The 23,700-nt window shown below is 38.0% G+C and overlaps 1 protein-coding gene across 4 annotated transcripts in view; it reads left to right on the top strand.

Moving 5' to 3' along the window:
- Positions 1 to 23,700, top strand: part of NEDD4 (NEDD4 E3 ubiquitin protein ligase) — a 143,497-nt gene that overhangs the window by 33,714 nt on the left and 86,083 nt on the right. For 3 of the 4 annotated variants that reach the window (XM_025884386.2, XM_073877050.1, XM_025884385.2), the window contains exons 3-4: positions 14,070 to 14,148; positions 14,252 to 14,290. In XM_025884386.2, coding sequence (XP_025740171.1) covers positions 14,070 to 14,148; positions 14,252 to 14,290 — 118 coding nt within the window. Of the gene's footprint in view, positions 1 to 14,069; positions 14,149 to 14,251; positions 14,291 to 14,643; positions 14,679 to 23,700 lie in introns of all 4 variants that reach the window. The other variant, XM_073877049.1, reaches the window with a different exon arrangement.

Here is a 23,700-nt window from a genome sequence, read left to right as displayed (position 1 = left end):
TATAGATGATGTTCTCTGATAACAGTGGAATTAAATTATGAATAAACGGCATTATGATATTTAGAAAAACCCCAAATATTTGGAAATAAAACAGTGTTCTTCTAAATAATCTATGGGTCAAAGAAGAAACCACAAGAGAAAGTAGAAAACATTTTAAACAGAATGAACAGAATGAAAATGAAAATACAGCAATATCCAAATTTTGGGGATGCAGCTAGAGTAATATTTAGAGGAAAATGTATAGATTTAAAATGCCTGATTTAGAAAAGGAGCAAAATCTAATGAATGATTTGAGTTCTGATCTTAAGAAATTAGAAAAAGGGGGCACCTAGGTGGCTCAGTCATTAAGCGTCTGCCTTCTGCTCAGGTCATGATCCCAGAGTCCTGGGATCAAGCCCTGCATCAGGCTCCCTGCTCCGTGGGAAGCCTGCTTCTCCCTCTCCCACTCCCCCTGCTTGTGTTCCCTCTCTCTGTGTGTCTCTCTCTGTCAAATAAATAAATAAAATCTTAAAAAAAAGAAATTAGAAAAAGAAGAGCAAATTAATTTCCAAGTAAGTAAAAGGAAGAAAATAATAAAGGTAAGGGCAGAAATTCGTGAAGTAGAAAATGCATAATGATAGGAAAAAAATCATTGCAGTCAAAAGCTTGTTTTTTGAAGGGATCAATAAAATTTTAAACTTCTAGCTAGAATTGATCAAGAACAAAAGAGAGAAGGCACAAATTACCATAATGGGAATGAAAGCAGAGGCATTGCTATAGATCCTATGGAATTGAAAAAGACAAAAAAGGAACACTGTGCACAACTTCATACCAATAAGGAATCGTACACAACTTAGATGAAGTAGACAAAATCCTTGAAAGACAAAAATTACCAAAATTAGTCACAGAAGAAATAGGAAGTTTGAATAGCCCTATGTTGACCAATATATATTAATAATGATCAGGTGAGCATTTTTCTAGGAAAGTAATGTTTATGCAACATTTAAAAAAAAAAGTATCAGTGTAGGATATAGTGGAAGTGCTTTCTCTTCCAGCCTCTTTGGTCTCAGCTAAAGAAACAAGATGACAAAGGGCCTGTCATCATTTAGAAAGCGTCACAGTAAGATGCACATGGTATGCCGCTACTGTAGTTCTAAGGCCTACTACTTTCAGAAGTCGACCTATGGCAAATGTGGCTATCCTGTTGAGCAGAAGAGAGAGTATGACTAGCCAAAGCTAAAAGACGAAATACCACTGGGACTGGTTGAATGAGGCACTCAAAAATTGTATACCGCAGATTCAAGCATGGATTCCATGAAGGAACAACAACTAAACTCTGTGGGGGCCTCCAGTTCATCTTAAGGATTTCAACAGTTAGTCACCACAATAATAAATGTTCTGATTTAAAAAAAAAATCTATCAACGGCACCTGGATGTCTCAGTCAGTTAAGTGTCTGCTTTTAGCCCAGGTCATGATCTCAGGGTCCTGGGATCAAATCCCACATCAGGCTCCTTGCTCAGTGGGGAGCCTGCTTCTCCCTCGACCCCTCCCCCCGCTCATGCTGTCTCTCTCTCTTCCAAATAAATAAATAAAATCTTAAAATCTATCAATGTAATTCATCATATTAATATGGTACAGAAGAAAAAAACACATTACTTCAGTGGGCATAGAAAGTACATTGACAAAATCCAACACCTGGGGGGGGCGGAGCAAGATGGCGGAGGAGTAGGAGACCTGGATTTCGTCTGGTCTCAGGAATTCAGCTGAATAGGGATCAAACCATTCTGAACACCTACGAACTCAACAGGAGATCGAAGAGGAGAGTAGCAACAACTCTATGAACAGAGAAGCGACCACTTTCTGGAAGGTAGGACATGCGGAGAAGTGAATCCGAGGCGATATTCGGGAGGGTAGACGGCGGGGGAGGGGGCCTCCGTCGGCCGCTTCTGGCAAGTGCTAGAGCCGCGGAGCACAAAATCAGACCTTTTAGAAGTCGGCTCCGCTGAGGGACATCGCTCCAGTGGCTAAGCGGGTGGTGGAATCCTCCCGGGACAGTGTGGTCTCATGACCCTTGGGGGTCACAGAAAGACCGGGGGTGCCTGAGTGCAGCAGAGCTCCCAGGTATCGGAGCAGGGAAGCCGGCTGCAGAGACAGAGCCGAGGCGCGGGCTCTCAGCTCGGGGTTGCCATAAACTGTGATCCGCAGCCCATTTGGGCCACTGCTCCTCCAGCAGGGACCCAACAAGCGGCAGACTCGGGGAGACTCCCCTTCCTCCCTGGGGAGGAGCAGCGCGGGAGCGCACTGCAGCGATCTGCTGGGTTTGGAGACTCTACATGGGGGTCGGGTGCCAGAGATAGAAACGCTCGGTCACAGGCCGGGTGAGCACGGAGTGCACTGGAGACCGGGGAGACGGGAGTGACTGCTTTTCTCTGGGGCGCACTGAGGAGCGGGGCCCCGAGTTCTCAGCTCCTCCGGGTGGAGATTGGGAGGCCACCATTTTTGCCCTGGTCCTCCAAACCTGTACCAAGAGCTTGCAGGGAACAAAAGCTCCTGAGAGCAAACCCAAGCAGCTTGCTTAGCCCAGACCGACAAGGGCGGGGCAATTCAGCCTCCGGCAAAGACATTTGGGAACCACGGCAACAGGCCCCTCCCCTAGAACATCAGCACGAACAGCCAGCAAGCCAAGACCAAGTTTACCGATCAAGGAGAACAGGAGAACTCCAGCGCTAGGGGAATACTGCACAAAAATTCATGGCTTTTTTTTACCATGATTCATTAGTTCATCAAAGTTAATTTTTTAACTGTTTTTTTTATTTTTCTTTTTCCCTTTTTCAACCAACATCTTATCAATCCCTTTTTAAAAAATTTTTTATTTTTCATTTTTAGAGTTATATTTTATCCCTTCATAGTAGTTACCCTTATTTTTGGCATATATATATATAAGTTGTTCTCTCTTTAAAATTTTGAGATACAGTTTCTTCTAACAGATCAAAATATACCCTAAATCACTAGCGTATGGCTTTGTTCTATTCTCCTGCCTGATCACATTCTCTCCCTTTTTTCTTTTTTTTCTTTAAATCTTCTTTCTTTTTTCAAACAACTTCTTATATTATCAATTCCTTTTATAAAATCTTTTATAATTTTCATCTTTACAATCATCTTTCATCCCTTCATTGTATCAACCCTTATTTTGTACATGTATGTCTTTCTTCCTTTAAAATTTTAGGAGGCACTTTTTTTCTAACAGACCAAAATATGCCCAAAATCTAGTGTGTGGCACTGATCTATGCACTAGCCTGATCATATTTGATCATATTCTGCTTTTTTAATATTGTTCTGTTTTTATCTTTTTTTTCTTTTTTTTCTCTTTCTTTTTTCTTTCTTTCCCTTTCTTTTCCCCTGGTTTCAGGTCTTTTCTGATTTGTATACAGTATATTTGCTGGGGACGTTGTTAACCTGTTAGCATTTTGTTCTCTCATTCATCTATTCTCCTCTGGACAAAGTGACAAGACGAAAAATATCACCTCAGCAAAAAGAACAAGAGGTAGTACCGTCAGCCAGGGACCTACTCAATACAGACATTAGTATGATGTCAGACCTAGAGTTCAGAATCATGACTTTAAAGATACTAGCTGGGCTTGAAAAGAGCGTGGAAGTTATTAGAGAAATGCTTTCTGGAGAAATAAAAGAACTAAAATATAACGAAGTCGAAATCAAAAAGGCTATTGATAAGGTGCAATCAAAAATGGGGGCACTAACTGCTAGGATAAATAAGGCAGAAGAGAGAATCAGTGATATAGAAGACCAAATGATGGAAAGTAAAGAGGCTGAGAAAAAGAGAGATAAACAACTACAGGATCACGAGGGCAGAATTCGAGAGATAAGCGATACGATAAGACGAAACAACATTAGAATAATTGGGATCCCAGAAGAAGAAGAAAGAGAGAGAGGAGCAGAAGATACATTGGAGCAAATTATAGCAGAGAACTTCCCTAATGTGAGGAAGGAAACAGGCATCAAAATCCGGGAGGCACAGAGAACCCCTCTCAAAATCAATAAAAATAGGTCAACACCCCGACATCTAATAGTAAAACTTACGAGTCTCAGAGACAAAGAGAAAATCTTAAAAGCAGCTTGGGAGAAGAGATATGTAACCTACAATGGTAGAAATATTAGATTGGCAACAGACCTATCCACAGAGACCTGGCAGGCCAGAAAGGACTGGCAAGATATCTTCAGAGCACTAAACGAGAAAAATATGCAGCCAAGAATACTATATCCAGCTAGGCTGTCATTGAAAATAGAAAGAGAGATAAAAAGCTTCCAGGACAAACAAAAACTAAAGGAATTTGCAAACACGAAACCAGCCCTCCAAGAAATATTGAAAGGGGTCCTCTAAGCAAAGAGAGAGCCTAAAAGCAGCATAGATCAGAAAGGAACACAGACAATATACAGTAACAGTCACCTTACAGGCCATACAATGGCACTAAATTCATACCTTTCAATAGTTCCCCTGAATGTAAATGGGCTAAATGCCCCAATCAAAAGACACAAGCTGTCAGATTGGATTAAAAAACAAGACCCATCAATATGCTGTCTGCAAGAGACTCATTTTAGACCCAAAGACACCCCCAGATTAAAAGTGAGGGGGTGGAACAACCATTTACCATTCTCCTGGACGCCAAAAGAAAGCTGGGGTGGCAATCCTTATATCAGAGAAATTAGATTTTATTTTATTTTTTTTAAAGATTTATTTATTTGAGAGAGCGAGAATGAGAGAGAGAGAGAGTACATGAGAGGGGGGAGGGTCAGAGGGAGAAGCAGGCTCCTCACTGAGCAGGGAGCCCGATGTGGGACTCGATCCTGGGACTCCAGGATCATGACCTGAGCCGAAGGCAGTCGCTTAACCAACTGAGCCACCCAGGCGCCCCAAATTAGATTTTAAAACAAAGACTGTAAAAGAGATGAAGAAGGACACTATATCCTACTTACAGGGTCTATTCAACAAGAAGATCTAACAATTGTAAATATCTATGCCCCTAACATGGGAGCAGCCAATTATATAAGGCAATTAATAACAAAAGCAAAGAAACACATTGACAACAATACAATAATACTGGGGGACTTTAACACCCCTCTGACTGAAATGGACAGATCATCTAAGCAAAAGATCAACAAGGAAATAAAGACTTTAAATGACACACTGGACCAAATGTACTTCACAGATACATTCAGAACATTCCATCCCAAAGCAACGGAATACACATTCTTCTCTCGTGCCCATGGAACATTCTCCAGAATTGATCACATCCTAGGTCACAAATCAGGTTTCAGCCGGTACCAAAAGATTGGGATCATTCCCTGCATATTTTCAGACCACAATGCTTTGAAACTAGAACTCAATCACAAGAGGAAAGTCAGAAAGAACTCAAATACATGGAGGTTAAAGAGCATCCTACTAAAGAATGAATGGGTCAACCAGGAAATTAAAGAAGAATCAAAAAAATTCATGGAAACCAATGAAAATGAAAACACAACTGTTCAAAATCTTTGGGATACAACAAAGGCAGTATAGCAATACAAGCTTTTCTCAAGAAGCAAGAAAGGTCTCAAATACACAACCTAACCCTACACCTAAAGGAGCTGGAGAAAGAACAGCAAATAAAGCCTAAACCCAGCAGGAGAAGAGAATTAATAAAGATCAGAGCAGAAATCAATGAACTAGAAACCAAAAGAACAGTAGAACAGATCAACGAAACTAGGAGCTGGTTCTTTGAAAGAATTAACAAGATTGATAAACCCCTGGCCAGACTTATCAAAAAGAAAGAGAAATGACCCAAATCAACAAAATCATGAATGAAAGAGGAGAGATCACAACCAACACCAAAGAAATACAAGCAATTATAAGAACATATTATGAGCAACTCTATGCCAGCCAATTAGATAACCTGGAAGAAATGGGTGCATTCCTAGAGATGTATCAACTACCAAAATTGAACCAGGAAGAAATAGAAAACCTGAACAGACCTATAACCACTAAGGAAATTGAAGCAGTCATCCAAACTCTCCCAACAAACAAAAGCCCAGGGCCAGATGGCTTCCCAGGGGATTTCTATCAGACATTTCAAGAAGAATTAATACCTATTCTCGTGAAACTCTTCCAAAAAATAGAAATGGAAGGAAAACTTCCAAACTCGTTTTATGAGGCCAGCATTATCTTGATCCCAGAACCAGACAAAGACCCCATCAAAAAGGAGAATTACAGACCAATATCCTTGATGAACATGGATGCAAAAATTCTCACCAAAATACTAGCCAATAGGATCCAACAGTACATTAAAAGGATTATTCACCACGACCAAGTGGGATTTATCCCTGGGCTGCAAGGTTGGTTCAATATCCACAAATCAATCAACGTGATACAATACATTAACAAAAGAAAGAACAAGAATCATATGATCCTCTCTATAGATGCAGAAAAAGCATTTGACAAAATACAGCATCCTTTCTTGATCAAAACTCTTCAGAGTATAGGGATAGAGGGTTCATACCTCAATATCATAAAAGCCATCTATGAAAAACCTACAGTGAATATCATTCTCAATGGGGAAAAGCTGAGAGCCTTTCCCCTAAGGTCAGGAAGGCGGCAGGGATGTCCACTCTCACCACTGCTATTCAACATAGTATTAGAAGTCCTAGCCACAGCAATCAGACAACAAAAAGAAATCAAAGGCATCCAAATCGGCAAAGAGGAAGTCAAACTCTCACTCTTTGCAGATGATATGATACTTTATGTGGAAAACCCAAAAGACTCCACCCCAAAACTGCTAGAACTCATACAGGAATTCAGTCAAGTGGCAGGCTATAAAATCAATGCACAGAAATCAGTGGCATTCCTATACACCAACAACAAGACAGAAGAGAGACAAATCAAGGAGTCGATCCCATTTACAATTGCACCCAAAACCATAAGATACCTAGGAGTAAGTTTAACCAAATAGGCAAAGGATCTGTACTCAGAAAACTATAAAATACTCAGGAAAGAAATTGAGGAAGACACAAAGAAATGGAAAAACGTTCCATGCTCATGGATTGGGAGAACCAACATTGTGAAGATGTCAATGCTACCTAGAGCAATCTACACATTCAATGCAATCCCCATCAAAATACCATCCACTTTTTCAAAGAAATGGAACAAATAATCCTAAAATTTGTATGGAACCAGAAGAGACCCCGAATAGCCAGAGGAATATTGAAAAAGAAAAGCAAAGCTGGCGGCATCACAATTCCGGACTTCCAGCTGTATTACAAAGCTGTCATCATCAAGACAGTATGGTACTGGCACAAAAACAGACACAGCTCAATGGAACAGAATCGAGAGCCCAGAAATGGACCCTCAACTCTATGGTCAACTTATCTTTGACAAAGCAGGAAAGAATGTCCAATGGAAAAAAGACAGTCTCTTCAACAAATGGTGTTGGGAAAATTGGACAGCCACATGCAGAAGAATGAAACTGGACCATCTCCTTACACCACACACAAAAATAGACTTCAAATGGTTGAAAGACCTAAATGTGAGACGAGTCCATCAAAATCCTAAAGGAGAACACAGGCAGCAACCTCTTCGACCTCAGCCGCAGCAACTTCTTCCTAGAAACATCGCCAAAGGCAAGGGAAGCAAGGGCAAAAATGAACTATTGGGATTTCATAAGATAAAAAGCTTTTGTACAGCAAAAGAAACAGTCCACAAAATCAAAAGACAACCGACAGAATGGGAGAAAATATTTGCAAATGACATATCAGATAAAGGGCTGGTATCCAAAATCTATAAAGAACTTATCCAACTCAACACCCAAAGAACAAATAATCCAATCAAGAGATTGGCAGAAGACATGAACAGACATTTTTCCAAAGACGACATCCAAATGGCCAACAGACACATGAAAAAGTGCTCAACATTGCTCGGCATCAGGGAAATCCAGATCAAAACCTCAATGAGATACCACCTCACACCAGTCAGAATGGCTAAAATTAACAAGTCAGGAAACGACAGATGTTGGCGGGGATGTGGAGAAAGGGGAACCCTCCTACACTGTTGGTGGGAATGCAAGCTGGTGCAACCCCTCTGGAAACAGTATGGAGGTTCCTCAAACAGTTGAAAATAGAGCTACCATACGATCCAGCAATTGCACTACTGGGTATTTACCACAAATATACAAATGTAGGGATCCGAAGGGGTACGTGCACCCCGATGTTTTTTTTTTTTAAAGATTTTATTTATTTATTTGAGAGAGAGAGAGAGAAACAGTATGAGAGGGGAGAAGGTCAGAGGGAGAATCAGGCTCCCCGCTGAGCCGGGAGCCTGATGTGGGACTCGATCCCAGGACTCCAGGATCATGACCTGAGCTGAAGGCAGTCGCTTAACCACCTGAGCCACCCAGACGCCCACCCCGATGTTTATAGCAGCAATGTGCACAATAGCCAAACTGTGGAAAGAGCCAAGATGTCCATCGACAGATGAATGGATATAGAACATGTGGTATATATACACAATGGAATATTATGCAGCCATCAAAAGGAATGAGATCTTGCCATTTGCAATGACGTGGATGGAACTGGAGGGTGTTATGCTGAGTGAAATAAGTCAATCAGAGAAAGGCATGTATCATATGACCTCACTGATATGAGAAATTCTTAATCTCAGGAAACAAACTGAGTGTTGCTGGAGTGGTGGGGGGTTGGAGGGGTGGGGTGGCTGGGTGATAGACATTGGGTAGGGTATGTGCTATGGTGAGCTCTGTGAATTGTGCAAGACTGATGAATCACAGATCTGTACTTCTGAAACAAATAATGCAACATATGTTAAGAAAAAAGAGAAAGAAGAAGATAGCAGGAGGGGAAGAATGAAGGGGAGTAAGTCGGACTGGGAGATGAACCATGAGAGACAATGGACTCTGAAAAACAAACTGAGGGTTCTAGAGGGGAGGAGGGTAGGGGGATGGGTTATACTGGTGGTGGGTTTTAAAGAGGGCACATTTTTCATGGAGTACTGGGTGTTTTGCACAAACAGTGAATCATGGAACACTACATCAAAAACTAATGATGTAATATATGGTGATTAACATAACAATAAAAAATAAAAAAAATCCAACACCTGTTCATAGTAAAAAAAAAAAAATCTCAGCAAGCTGAGAATAAAATATAAGACTAGTTTAACATCCAAAAATTAATCAGTGTAGTTCATCGTATTAATAGAATAAATGAAAAATACATGATCGTTTCAATGAAAGCAAAAAAGCATCTGACAAAATTCAGCACCCATTCATGATAGAAACTCCAAACAAATTAGGGAGAGATGGGAATGTTCTAAACCTGATTAAGGTCATTGTGAAAAAAACAATAGTAACGTCATTCTCAATGGTGACAATCTGAATGCTTTCTACTTAAATTCAGGAATAAGACAAGGTTTTTTGCTCTTACAGTCAATTCAACACTGTACTGGATGTTCTAGCTGCATAATGTGGCAAGGAGAAGAAATTAAAGTAATGCAGACTGAAAAGGAAGGAAACTGTTTATTTGCAGACAACATGATTATGTACATGGAAAGCCCTAAAGAATGTACAAAGAAATCTGACAGATTTTTTTGGTACAGGGTACCAAAGGCCATAAGATACAAACGCAATGTACCAAAATCGATTATATTTTTATATCCTATCAATGAACAGTTGGAAAATAAATTTTTAAAATATCCATTTACAATAGCATAAAAATAAAACTCAGAGGGATGCCTGGGTGGCTTAGTTGGTTAAACATCTGACTCGTGATCTCGGCTTGGGTCTTAATTTCAGCATTGTGAGTTCAAGCACCATGTTGGGCTCCACACTGGGCATGGAGCCTACTTAAAAAAAAAAAAAAAGAAAGAATTTAGAAATAAACGTAAGAAAAGATTTGCAGGCACTGTACACGAAAGCTACAAAACATTCCTGAGGGAAATTGAAGATATAAATCAATGGATAAACATGCTATGTTCATGATTGAAAGATTCACTGGTGTTAGAGTTTTATCTTTCTTCAAATTAATTAGATCTGGCACAATCCCAGTCAAAACCCCAGTATGTGTTTTTGGAGGAATAGATAAACTGATTCCATTATTTTTATGGAAAGTGAAAGGACATAGAATAAACCAAAACAATTTCATAAAAGAAGAAAAAAATTGGAGAAGTTATGCTACCTACCTAATTTCAAGACTTACTATACAGCTGTAGTAATATATAAGAATATATATTGTTCAGTATAATAGAAGAAAGAGCATAGAAACACACATACATGCACACACGCACACACATGCACACTCACACTCGCACACATACACACATGCACACAACACACATGAACACATACATGCACGCACATACATTAAAACACATGCATACACATACGCGAACACACATGCACACACGTTAAAACACATACATGCACACACGTACACATGCAAACACACACATGCACACACGTACACACATGCACACAAACACGTTCACACACATGCACGCAAACATACACACACGCACACTCGCGCGCACACATGCACACATGTCCACACATACATGCACACACATACACATGCCCACGCACATACACATGCGCACACACATGTATACACATATCCACACACATACAGACATGCACACACACATGCACACTCACACGCACACACAAATGCACACGCCCACACATGCCCACACGCATACATGCGCACACACACATGCACATTCACACACACACATGCACATATACATGCATACACATGCGCGCGCACACATACGTGCACACACATGCACATACACATGCTCACACATTCACACGCACATAAACACGCACACATGCCCACGCACATGCACACATGCACACACATGCACACATGCACGCACACATGCACGCACACACATACATGCACACACATGCGGGCACACGCACACACAACGCACATACATACACATATGCACGCACACACACGCACACAATGCACACACACATGCACACAGACATACATGCATACACATGCGCACACACGTGCACACTCACGTACACACATACATGCACATACATGCACACAAACATGCGCACACACATACACACATGCCCACACACATGCACACGTACGCACACACATGCACACGCACACACATGCGTACTCACACAATGCACACACATCCATACATGCACATCCATACACACATGCACACTCACACATACACCCATGCACACATATACACACATGCACACACACACATTCACACATGCACACACACACATATACATGGCTAGTTGTTTTTCACCAAATGTGTAAAGGTAATTCAAGAGAAGGATAGTCTTTGGTACTGGAACAACAGGTTCTCTCTATGGAACAAAATGAATCTTGTTCCTTACTACATATCACATAGAAAATTAATAAGAGCTAAAATTATAAAACTTCTACAGGGACACATAGAAAATTTGTGCTCTACTGGGTTACACAAAGATTTCTTGAATGGGACTTAAAAAGTATGAACTATAAAGGAAGAAAAATGTTAAAATATACTTCATCAGAATTAAAAACTTTTGTTTGCAAGACACAGGTAAGAATAGGAAAAGGCAAGCCACAGATTGGGAGAAAATACTTACAAAACATTTGATAGAAGACTTTAATTCGCAATATATAATAACCTCTTACAACTCAAAAATAATGTGATAAAACAGCCAATTAAAAAATGGGTAAAACCCTTCTCAGACATTTTAGTTCTGAGTAGGAACAGTAAGAAGTTGTTCTTACGATGTTAGGAATAATGGTTGTAATGTATTGGAATAATTTACTTGAATGTCTTTAATTTTGATATCAACATCAGCATAAATCTATTTTTGCTACCAGATGATAGCTATTTTCATGTACTCAACTTCCCTCCGCATTGTATTAATCTGTTACTCAGTGTTAGTCTTAATTTTTCTGTGTTGGAAATATGTATTGCATGAGTATCTGTAAATCATGACAGAAAATGCAAACCATTTTCTGAGACTTTTGTTTTGGGTCAAGCATTGATAGGAAGTTGCTAGCTTATTTTATTCATGATGATTTTATCTTCCTTTGTTACCCTCAGAGGATACTATTTTTTTTAAAGGATATCTGTAAATCTTCTAAACAGTTGTGTGTAAGATTATTTTCTGTTTCAGTCCCACCCTTCCACCTATACACCATTTTCTACAAAAGCTCCTACAAATTCATTTATCCCCTTCATGTAGTTAGTTGACTGTGAATAAGTAACATGGAAAAGGCAAAAAAAAAAAAAATGGGCAAAACCCTGAAACAGACATTGTCTGTGGACTATCCAGGTGAAAGTGTCTAGCTGGGTGGTGAGATCGAGGATATATATTTGTATTTACATTCACATTAATATTTATGTTTGAGAGTACGTAGTTGTTAAAGCCATAGATCAGATTGTGAAGGGAAAATGTTGAGGGAACAAAAGGCTAAGGGCAATACTTTAGGGAATTTCAGTATTTAACTGGTAAATTGCAGGAGAGGAGCCTAAGAAAGAGACCAAGAGGGAACAGTTAGAATAGTATGAAGACAACCAGAAAGGGGGTGTGTCATGAAAGCAAATGAGATTAGTTTCAAAGAGAAAGTAGTTAGTAGTATCAAAAATAGGACCAGCAAAATACATGCCTGGAAGGTGTTGATTGCTTTAGCAAATTGGTGACTTTTAGAGAGCAGTTTCAGAGGAATGGGTCAGAAGGAAAGAGGTAAAAACCAAATTCTAGGGCTTTCCAGAGCAGCGGGAGTTGAGGAAATGAAGAAAGGGAGGTGGTTGGCTATGTGGCTGAGAACATGGCCTGTGGAGCCAGGTGCTTGAGTGTTGGTTCTCATCCTTGCGCTTACTAGTGGTATGATCTGCGATGAGTTGACTGACCTATCTCTTTGTACCAAATAAAGACAATAATCATACCTACCTCATAGGTAGTTATAAGGATTCCAAGAGTTAATTTTATACACACACACACACACACACACACACACACACACTGTTTTGAATGGTGCCTGGCACAGTGTAATGTTATGTAAGTATTAGTCATTATTGTTATTAATATTATTGCAGATTATTTTCCTGGAAAGTTTGAGATGGGAAGAAAGACAATCTAGCTCACTCTGCTGGAGGAAGGAGGGAGAGTTAAGGAGGGGGGAGTTTAAAAATGTATTTATATGATTAGGAAAAAAATCAAAAGAAAAGCTGAAAATATAAAAGGGAAAAGTGAAAACAGATGATGCAAGTTTCCAGAGCAGGTGGGAGCAACATGCACAAAGAGGAATTGGCCGCAAACAGGGGGCACAATACCTGAATCACTCAGGTTAGGGGTAAGGATGAGTTATGATAAATACCAGGAGGTTGGGTGTGGTCTGATGGCTTTGATTTTTGTCAATTAAAGTAAGAGGTAAGGTTGTATGAGGAAATGGGAGGGGGAGTTGGTGGTGGAGAATTATGAGTATTTAGGATCCCCAGAGGAAATTGGAGAAATTCGACCATGGACAAGTAAAGTGTTGACAGTCTTTTGCTTCACAAACTTAAATATCACAAGATTTTTTTTTCCATGTCTCTTTGTAGAAAGGGTTACATGACACATAATTATTTTCAACAGAAAGCACTTTGTCTTATTTTGTAAAAAAAAAAAGTTTACACCCGTGAGATAACTTGGAACAACCTGAGGTCTTGCAAAGCTAGTCTTGAGAATCATTAAATTAACCATCTTAACCCAAAAGAAGAAAGAATGTAATAAAAATTGAACAAAATTTCAAAAAATCCAAAAAGGTTAGAAATCATTAAATTAGATTAAAAAGTTTTCTTTCCAATTCTTTGTCTATTTTACTAACACAGTACTTTAGCTTTTTAACAAGATGCAAAAACTACTATAATTACTTATTCCTGCCTAAGGAACCCTTCCTTCTAAGCATAGGAAATAATTATAAAAATTGCTAACAAGGAAAAATCTGATTTTTGTAGTTTGAGCAATCTGAGTTTGAGAATAAGCAACAATTATTAATTTATTTTTTATTTTAACAGTGATCCTTATGTGAGAGTGACGTTATATGACCCAATGAATGGAGTTTTTACAAGTGTGCAAACGAAAACCATTAAAAAGGTTAGACTTAGCAGTATTCAAAAAATTTTTAAATATACTTTGTTTTATTTTTGTATGACAAAATATTTAAAAAATTAGTTATATTATGTTTATTGTCTTTTAGACTTTGAATCCAAAATGGAATGAAGAAATATTATTCAGAGTAAGTATGTATTTTATTTCAGTAAAACAGCAAAAAGTTTTTCTCAATAGGTTTGAATGATAAGTTACCATTTATAACATTCTAAAATGTATCTTATTAGAATTTGTCTAGATTTTTAAAAATTTAAAAAGAGTTAAATCTAGGTATCCCCTTGATGACATGGTCTTGGAACCATTTACCTGAAAAAAAATATATATATATGTAAGGCAACAAAGAGGTAAAAGACAATTATAAACCTGGAATTATCTTATTCTACTTTAATTCTGATTTAGAGACTGTATGGTAGTCTTATTTCAATTTAGCAGATTTTGGTGTTTTCCCCTAAAGATCATGCAATATTTGTGTCTCCCCAGTCATTTATTGAATAGACTGATCTGGACAAGAGATGGTGAGGACAAGAGATCTACCACTAAGTAGATGCATTTCTCCTTGTACACCCTTCATTCACATTCCTGCCTTCCCCTTCACCCTTCCTCCTTCTGCCGTAAGAACAAACTCCAAATCAGCAGTTATTTCAGACTCCTCAGGAGGGCTCTCAAGTGACAATGTCTCTTTGTACCAATTTGTCAGAGTCATTGCTGATGCCAGAATCAACACCCTCCCAGCAGTGACAGAGATGCAAACAGTAATCTTCCCTTCTCTGCTGGATTGTTCCCGTTTGTACATTCCATCCTTTAAATGTCCTGCCTTGACCTCATCTTCCCCTTTAGCTTTGAACTTATTTCTCTGTTTACCTGAATAATCAACGTTCTTAAAGAGTTGCCTTCCCCCATCATATCTGCTTCTCTAAAGCATTCCTTAACCCACTCTAATCTAACTTACACCTGCATCATTGGAATACACCTGCTCTTACTAAGGTCACCACTGACCTCTGTGTTGCTGCATTCATCTAATCTCATCCTCCTTACATGCTCAGCAATGGTTGATGTAGCTGACCATGCCTGAAGCACCCCCCCTCTCTGGAGGCTTGTATGGTGCCACACCGGACTTCAGTCAGGAAAATAGAAACCTCTCTTCTGTATCCCACATTTGAAGATTTTTTTATTTGCTTTGTTTTGTTTTAATAAAGTGAATTGGAAGGGAAGACATTGCTGAAGCAAATCTGAGAAACTGTTACTGAAGATCCAGCCAACAGCACCAAATAGAGTGCTTCTGGTTTTTCTTATGTAGAGGAGATCTCCCTTACCCTGTTTAGTATGGCATGAAAACAGCATTTTAAATCAGTTTGGAAATTTTGGATTCTTGAGGAAATGGTATTGAGTCAACTGGATAGTCATATGGGGAAAAATTAAGCTAAATTTCTGGCTTACCTTCACCAGAATAAATTCCCAATTTGGTAACCTCTGTTTTTGATTGCTTCTTGGCACAAGTATTGCTTAGGAGAGAATTTTAAAATTCCCAAGTGGTTGAGTGTTTTACTTATTTACACTTTTATTATGATTTTACTTATTGTGTTTTTCTTAGAAATATATGTGTTTTCAATGTATTGAAATTTTTTTGTACCTCTTACTCTTTTTTTTTCTAATATCATTGGCTTGCACGTGTCAACTAATATTTAGCTGTAATAGGGATGGATGTTTATTTGTCTTGTTTCCAATTTTAATGGGAATTAATCTAGCTTTCCTCCATTAAACATAGCCTTTTATTTTTTTTATCACATTAAAGAGGTATTCAGCTATTGTTATTTTTTTCAAGAATTAAAAAAATTTGACTCTTCCAGTTTTAGCCATGATGTAATAATAGGGCATTGAACTTAACCTGATGCTATAAACAACTGTACAGGTATTAAGGATGTTAGCAGGATCCAAAGTCTCACAACATAATATTCAAAGTGAGTCTAAAATTATTTTACATACAACAAACCACAAAAATATGACCAATTCTCAAAAGAAGACAACAAGTGCCAATAGCAAGATGATGCAAACATTGGAATTTAGTAGAACAACTACCAAATTAGAACAGCTATTATAACCATTATATTTATGCTCCATGATATAGAGGTAAACACTCTTGAAATGAATGGGAAGATATTCTCAGCAGAGAATAAAAACTGCAAAAAAGAATGAAATAGAAATATTAGTAAGAATATAATCCCTGAAATTTTAAAACTCACCAAATGAGCTCAATAGCAAAGTGAAGATAACAGTTAATAGCATTAGTGAACTTGGAGGTAAGCAGTAGAGATGATCTAATCTGAAGAACAGAAAATAAAGATTGAAAAAAAAATTAGTAGGGCCTGAGGGACCTGTGGACAATATTAAAAGAGCTTAATATCTGGGTCATTGAAATCTCAGAAGAAGAAAAAGACATTGGTGGGAAAAAAATGCTTGAAGAGATAATGGCCAACAATTTCCAAACTTGGTGAAAGAAATGCCTTTACAGATTAAAGAAATTCAGCAAAACACAGAGTATGTGCAAAGAAAATCATGCTCAGACACATCAGAGTCAAATTGCTGGAACCAAAGATAATGAGGAAATTTTGAAGACAGCCTGGAAAAATGGTAGAGGAATAATGATTTAAGTAGCTAAAGGTTTCTCTTCAGATGCTATGATGAAACAACATAATTAAGATAGCAAAGGAAGAAAGAAGAGTCAACAAAAATATCCTTCAGGAATGATAGTGTACTAAAGGTATTCTAAACTGAGGAAAAATAAGAGAATTTATTGCCAGTAGATGTACTCTAAAAGAAATTATTTAGGCTGAAGGTAAATGATACCAGAGGTAAATTTAACTTCAGAAATGAAGAAAAAGCAACAAAGAGTAAATATCGGTTATTATAATATTTTATTTTCCCCTCTTGAGTAACTTAAAATATTAATGGCTGTTGAAAGCAAAAATTATAACACTGGTGAGATTTATGTAGGTATAATATGTATTACAACCATAACATAGGAGAGGGAGGATAAAGCAACCTTTTTGGTTTTAGGGCGTCTATGTATTACTTAAAGTGGCTTGATACTCACTTTAAGTAGTCCACAAAAAGTTAACTATGTGTATTGTAATCCCTAGTGCAACCACTAAAAAATAATAGATATAGCCAAAAAGACAACAACAAATAAAAAACAGAGCAAATTCATCAAGAACCTACAGACATTAAATGAAGAGTAAGGGATGCTGTGAACAACTCTGTGTCCATAAATTCATTAACTTAGATGAAATCAACCAATTCCTTTTAAAAGATATGTATACTTTAAGAAGATAAAAAGTGCCTGAAGAGTTCTATAGCTCTTAGGGAAACTGCATTTGAAAATAGTTAAAAACCTTCCAATAAAGAAATCTTCAGGCCCAGGTGGTTTCATTGCTGAATTCTGTCACACATTTAAGGAATAAATAATTCTAATTCTACATAATGTCTTGCCGAAGATAGAGGAGGGAACATGTCCCAGTTCATTCATGAGGCCAGCGGTACCAATGCCAAAACCAGACAAATATTTTTTAAGAAAATAAAACTGTAGCCATTTTGGGGTGAATTTACTAAATTGGGTCCCTTCCATTCTGGAAGGGCCAGTAATTTGTTCTCAGATTACTTTTGGGTATGGGTTTGCCTTTCCAGTCTGCAGAACCTCAACCAGCACAACTGTCTGGGGGCTCACAGATGGATGTTTTATAGAGATAGAAATCCACACAACATTCCAACCTTCCAGGGGACCCAATTCATAGTGCAAGAGGTGCAGGAATGAACTCATGAGCATGGGATCCATTGGTTGCATCACCTGCTACATCATCCAGAAGCAGGAGCCTCACAGGACACTGGAATGGCCTACTGAAGACACAGCTGAAGCACCAACATGGAGGCAATAGTCTGCAAAGATGGGGTGCCAATTTATTCACTAAACCAGAGACTTCAACATGAAGCTGTGTTTGCAACAGAAAGTATACATGGGACCCAGAACAAAGGAGTAGAAGTAGGAGTGGCCCTACCTGTCATCATTTCCAAAGACACACTGGAAGACTATATGCTTCCCAACCCTGGAACTCTGGGCTTTACTGAGGTAGAGGTCTGAGTTCCCAGAGGGAGCACACTCGACCGGGGGACATAGTGAATCCCATCAAACCCCAGTCTTCAGCTAATGCCAGGGCACTCTGGACTCCTTGTGTTCGGGAACCAGCAGGCGACTGGAGCTATTACTTGGTTAAGCTTGAATGTATAGTCCTTCTCCAAAGTCTGTCTGGATTCTGCAGGGACTAGACTGGAGAATTAAAGGAACCTGTTATAGGAACCACCCTCATATCCTTTAGGGCTTTAGTGGTGGTACTAATCTTTGACATTTCCACCAGGTTGCAAGATTTTTGTTTGTTTTTTTAAACAGCTTTATTGAAATATAATTCACATAACATACAATTCACCCCCTCAAAGTGTACCATTCAGTGGTTTTTAGTATATTCACAGCATTGTGCAAACATCAGCAAAATCAGCTTTTAGAACATTTTCATTAGCCTGAAAAAAAAAAACCCATACTCACTAGCTGTCATTCTCCATTTTTCCCCAACACCTGCCCCTCTTCCCAGACAACCACCAATCTACTTTCTATGTCTTAGATTTGCCTATTTTGGCCATTTCATATAAATGGTTTCATACAGTATGTGGACTTTTGTGTCTGCTTTCTTTCACTAGGCATAATGTTTCCAGCGTTCAACCATGTTATAGCATGTATCAATACTTCACTTATTTTTATTTCCAAATAATATTCCATTGTATGGATAACCACATTTTATATATCCATGCATCAGTTGACGGACATCAGGGTTGTTTCTGCTTTTTAACTATCACGAATAATGTGTGGACATATATTTTCATTTGGAAGTATATACCTAGGAGTCGGATTGCTGGGTCATGTGAGGAATTGCCAAACTGTTTTCCAAAGTGGCTGTACCACTTTATATTCTCACCAGCAGTATGTGAGTTTTGATTTCTCCACATCCTTGACAACACTTGTTATTATCTGTCTCTTTATTACAGCCCTCCTAGTGGGTGTGAAATGGTATCTCATTATGGTTTTGATTTGCATTTCTCTGATAGCTAATGATGTTGAACGTTTTTTCATGAGTTTATTGGCCATTTGTATATCTTCTTTGGAGAAACGTCTGTTTAGATTCTTTGCCCATTTTGTAATTGGATTATTTGTGTTTTTGTTATTGAGTTTTCATGGTTCTTAGTATTTCTAGATACAAATCCGTGTCAAACACATGATTTGCAAAAATTTTCTCCCATTCCGTGGATTGTGTGTTTTGATTTTATTGGTGGTATACTTTGAAGCCAAAAATTTTTAATTTTGAGGATGTTCAGTTTATTTTTTCTTTTATTGCTTGTGCTTTTGTTGTCATATATAATCAAAGTTGTTTTAGATTTATTACCATGACCAGAGGGAGGACAGTTTCAGAGGCTTCCACTTGGCTTTCTCACTTTGATAGCTCTTATCCCACAAGCCATGGATTCAACATGGTGGTGGTGGTGAGGGGATCCAAGTTCCAGTATGTCAATTCCAATTTTACACTTGAAAACCAGGGAAATGACTACTAAGTGGATCCACAGAACAAGTGGACTCACTACAAGCTGAATTTTAGCCAGGGCATTTCCCCAGGATACCAATGGAGAAGTCTTTATGAATTGAGCCACCATGTTATGCCAGGGACTATATGTGTCCCACATTCTGCTCAGGATGAGGAGCTCCTTGACAGCAGGTAAGTGTGGACTGTCCTAAAAACCCCACCACCCATACCATCTGGTTAGTTTAGGTCTTCTAAGAGACACTCAGATGGGATTAGATACACAAGAGGTTTATTGGGCAAGCACCTGTGAAGGTTAAAGCGGGAGGACACACAGATGGGAAGAGCCATCTCATCATGATGCAGGCCTAACACTTGTGCAGGGAGAGGGGAAAGATTGGGTAGGAAGAGCCTCACGTTGCAGCACAGTTCTGAGAAAGTCTTATCCAAGCTGATGAAGAGTTTCCCAGGAAAGATTGTCTGTTAGAGAAGTCCTGTGTTGGGCATGAATGGCCAAGCTCTAGATCACTGCTATGCCCAGGAGAACACAATGGGTAGATTCAAAGATGCATGGTCAGCCAGAGGCTGTCAATCAGCTATGCAGGTTCTCTTGAAAGAGATCTAGGTGGCCCAACTCTGGCTGTTACAACTGTGATACTTAAGGGTGCATACTATAATCCTCAGAGCAGCCACAAAAAAATTAAAATGGAAAATTATAGGTGAAAATCCAATAAAGGAAAGAAAATGGAATACCAAGAAATACTTGATTAATAATTTTTAAAAAAGATAAAAGGGAATAAAGATAAATAGAATAGAAATAGAAAGATGATGGTCGTAAAGCCAACCATCTAAATAAGTACCCCCAAAAAGCAAGATTCAAGCATATGCTCTTAATAGTAGACACACACAGGTCAAGTGTAAAACTACAGAAAAAGATACACCATTCAAACACTAGTCCAAAAAAAAAAAAAAAAACCCCAAACAAACAAACAAAAACCCTGGTAAGGCTGTATTAACATTAGATAAGTAGACTTTAGGATGAAAAGTATTATTAGAGATAAAGAAGGCCATTTCGTGAACATAAAAGGGCTTAGTCATCAGGAAGACACACCTGATAAAAGAGCTTCAAAATTATAAAGCAAAAGTTGACAGATGTAGGGAAATAAATTCAGAATAGTTGAAGATTTTATCACTCCCCTCTCAGTAGTAATAAATAGACAAAAAATGTCAGTAAATACATAAAAGATCTGAACAACACTATCAATCAGCCCATTTGGCATGTATAGAAGACTACACCTAATACCTGAAAAATATACATTCTTTTTATATGCCTATGGAACATTCACCCAGATGGACCATATATTGGGCCATAAATCGAGTCTGAATACATTTAAAAGGCTTGAGATTCAACATGTTCTCTGAAAATAGAATTCAATAATACAAATATACCTGGGAAATCCACAAATATTTGGAAATTAAGCAACATTTTTTTTAAGATTCTATTTAATTGACAGAGCACAAGCAGAGGGAGCAGCAGGCAGAGGCAGAGGGAGAGGGAGAAGCAGGGAGCCCGATGCAATGTGGAACTTCATCCCAAGTTTGACCTGAGCCGAAGGCAGATGCTTAACTGAACCACTCAGGCACCCCAAGCAACATATTTTAAGCCATGGATCAAAAAGGAAATCATAAGGAAAATTACAAGACATTTTAACTGATTATTAAAGTAACATTATCGAAATATGGGATAAGCTAATTCGGTGCTTGGAGACAAATTTACACCTTTAAGTGCCTATATACAAAAGAAAAAAGACTTAAAATCAGTGATCTAAGTTTCTTAGAAAAAAAAGTAGAGGGAAAGAAATAATAGAAATCAATGAAATAGAAAATGTATAAGAAGTCAAGAAAATAAATGAAACCAAAGTGGTTCTTTGAAAAGATTAATAAAATTGATATGCTGTAGCTAGCCCAAATAAGAGAGAAAATTCAAATGACCACTACCAAGAATGAAAGACACGTGGGTGGCTCAGTTAGTTGAGTGACTGACTCTTGGTTTCAGCTCAGGTCATGATCTTGGGGTAGTAAGATCGAGCCCCACCTCAGGCTCTGAGTTCAGCTGGGAGTCTGCTTGAGATTGTCTCTCTTCCTCTCACTCTCCCTCTGCCCCTTCCCCCACTCTCTCTATCTCTAAAATAAATCTTAAAAAAAAAAAAAAGAATGAAAGGTACATCCCACAGACAATAATAATAATAATGTAATATGGACAACTTTATGGCAACAATTTTAACAGCTAAAATGGACAGATTCTTTAAAAGCCAAAAATAAGTCAAAGCTGTTAGAGGAAATTAAATTGTAATTAAAATTCAGAATTTTTTAAATTTAAAATTAGAATTAAAAATATTATTTTTGATCTTGATTTCCTTCTAGAAAAGATGCTTGAAAATTGGTACTACTTTTGAATTAGAGGTGTTAACACAAAAATAAGAAGGCCATTTGTAAATGATAGAGCAACTTAGGGTCTTTTACTGTCTTTTACTCATTGTTTCTTTTACCACAATTTCACTATTCCCAAATATTCTAGCCAGTGTTGCTTTACTCTGGGATCATAGGCTGCACATTTATTTCCATCAGAACTTTGCAAATTTATTGCAACAACTACATAAATCTGTGTTTAGATCAATGCTAATTCATCACAGCTAGAATAGAACTGAAAACACATGGTGATTGAGTATTTTCTGTATAAAGGACATTATTATGTGTGGTCCCCTATTTTCCTCTTTGTCATTTATATCATTATTTATACATAGCATAAAATATTTTCAATTGAATGTATTCACATAAAAAATTTATAGAGATAATATATTACAGTCAAAACTTGGTTATTGGGCATTTAACCAAATAGAAATTGTGGTCAGAAGTTGAAGGGAGCCTTTGTATCTTTGAGAAAACATGAAGTTCAAAGAAAGTTTTTGCAGAGAACTGTTATTGGTAGATTAACAAACAGGAAAGACTCCAAATTGAAGTAAATGCTTCATAGCAAATTATAGTAAAATCTGTACTGACAGTTGCTCAGATGAGACTAATGGAGGCAAGTTATGGGAGGGAAGATGGACTACTGTGTATGAGCACAGTGCCTGGGCATCTGGAAAGACAGCTCACTCCATTCCTCATATTCCCATGGTTTGTATCCTTAGTAGTCATACTCAGCATATTATACAGTGGACCCTTGAACAACACAGGTTTGAACTGCATGGGTCCACTTATATGCGGAATTTTTTTTTATAAACATGGTACAGTACTATAAATATATTTCTCTTATGATTTTCTTAACATTTTCTTTCAGCTTATTTTAAGAATACAGTATTTAATATATATGACATACACAATAAACAATAAGCACATTTGCTATCTTGATTTATGTTTATGTTATCCGTAAGGCTTCTGGTCAACAGTAGGCTATCAGCAATTAAGTTTTGGGGGAGTCAAAAGTTATGCGCAGATTTTCAACTGCACCCCTAACCCCCATGTTTGAACAACAGGGCCAGCTGCATTTACATAATGTGTATATGTTCACGCATATGTTCTGTAGGGAAATGCGGATCTCAAAATGTGGGAACACAGGGTCCTTTCTGTTGTGCATACTACACCATTCTAGGTGAACTCTGTGTCTGTTTGAGGAGCCCCTTTCTGAGCATATTACTTGTTTGTCAGAGTGTCCTTTTCAAAGTAGTAAAATTTTCTTTTTTTCTACCTGCCTAGTAGAGACCCTGGTTCTGGAAATTCTGACAAATAAAACAATTATAAATATTTCATATATAATTATATTTTTATATATACACATATATAATATGTATTATATATATTTTTAAGAGAAATGAAAATCAGCTGTAATTTAATTACCATAAAACCATCACTGTGCAATCTT

This window comes from Callorhinus ursinus, unplaced genomic scaffold (genome assembly GCF_003265705.2).
Source record: "Callorhinus ursinus isolate GAN/ISIS: 27379988/994484 unplaced genomic scaffold, GSC_fseal_2.0 scaffold25, whole genome shotgun sequence".
Classification (NCBI taxonomy): Eukaryota; Metazoa; Chordata; class Mammalia; order Carnivora; family Otariidae; genus Callorhinus; species Callorhinus ursinus.
The sequence above is the reverse complement of the archived record's forward strand: the minus strand, read 5'-3'. Positions and strand labels throughout refer to the sequence as shown.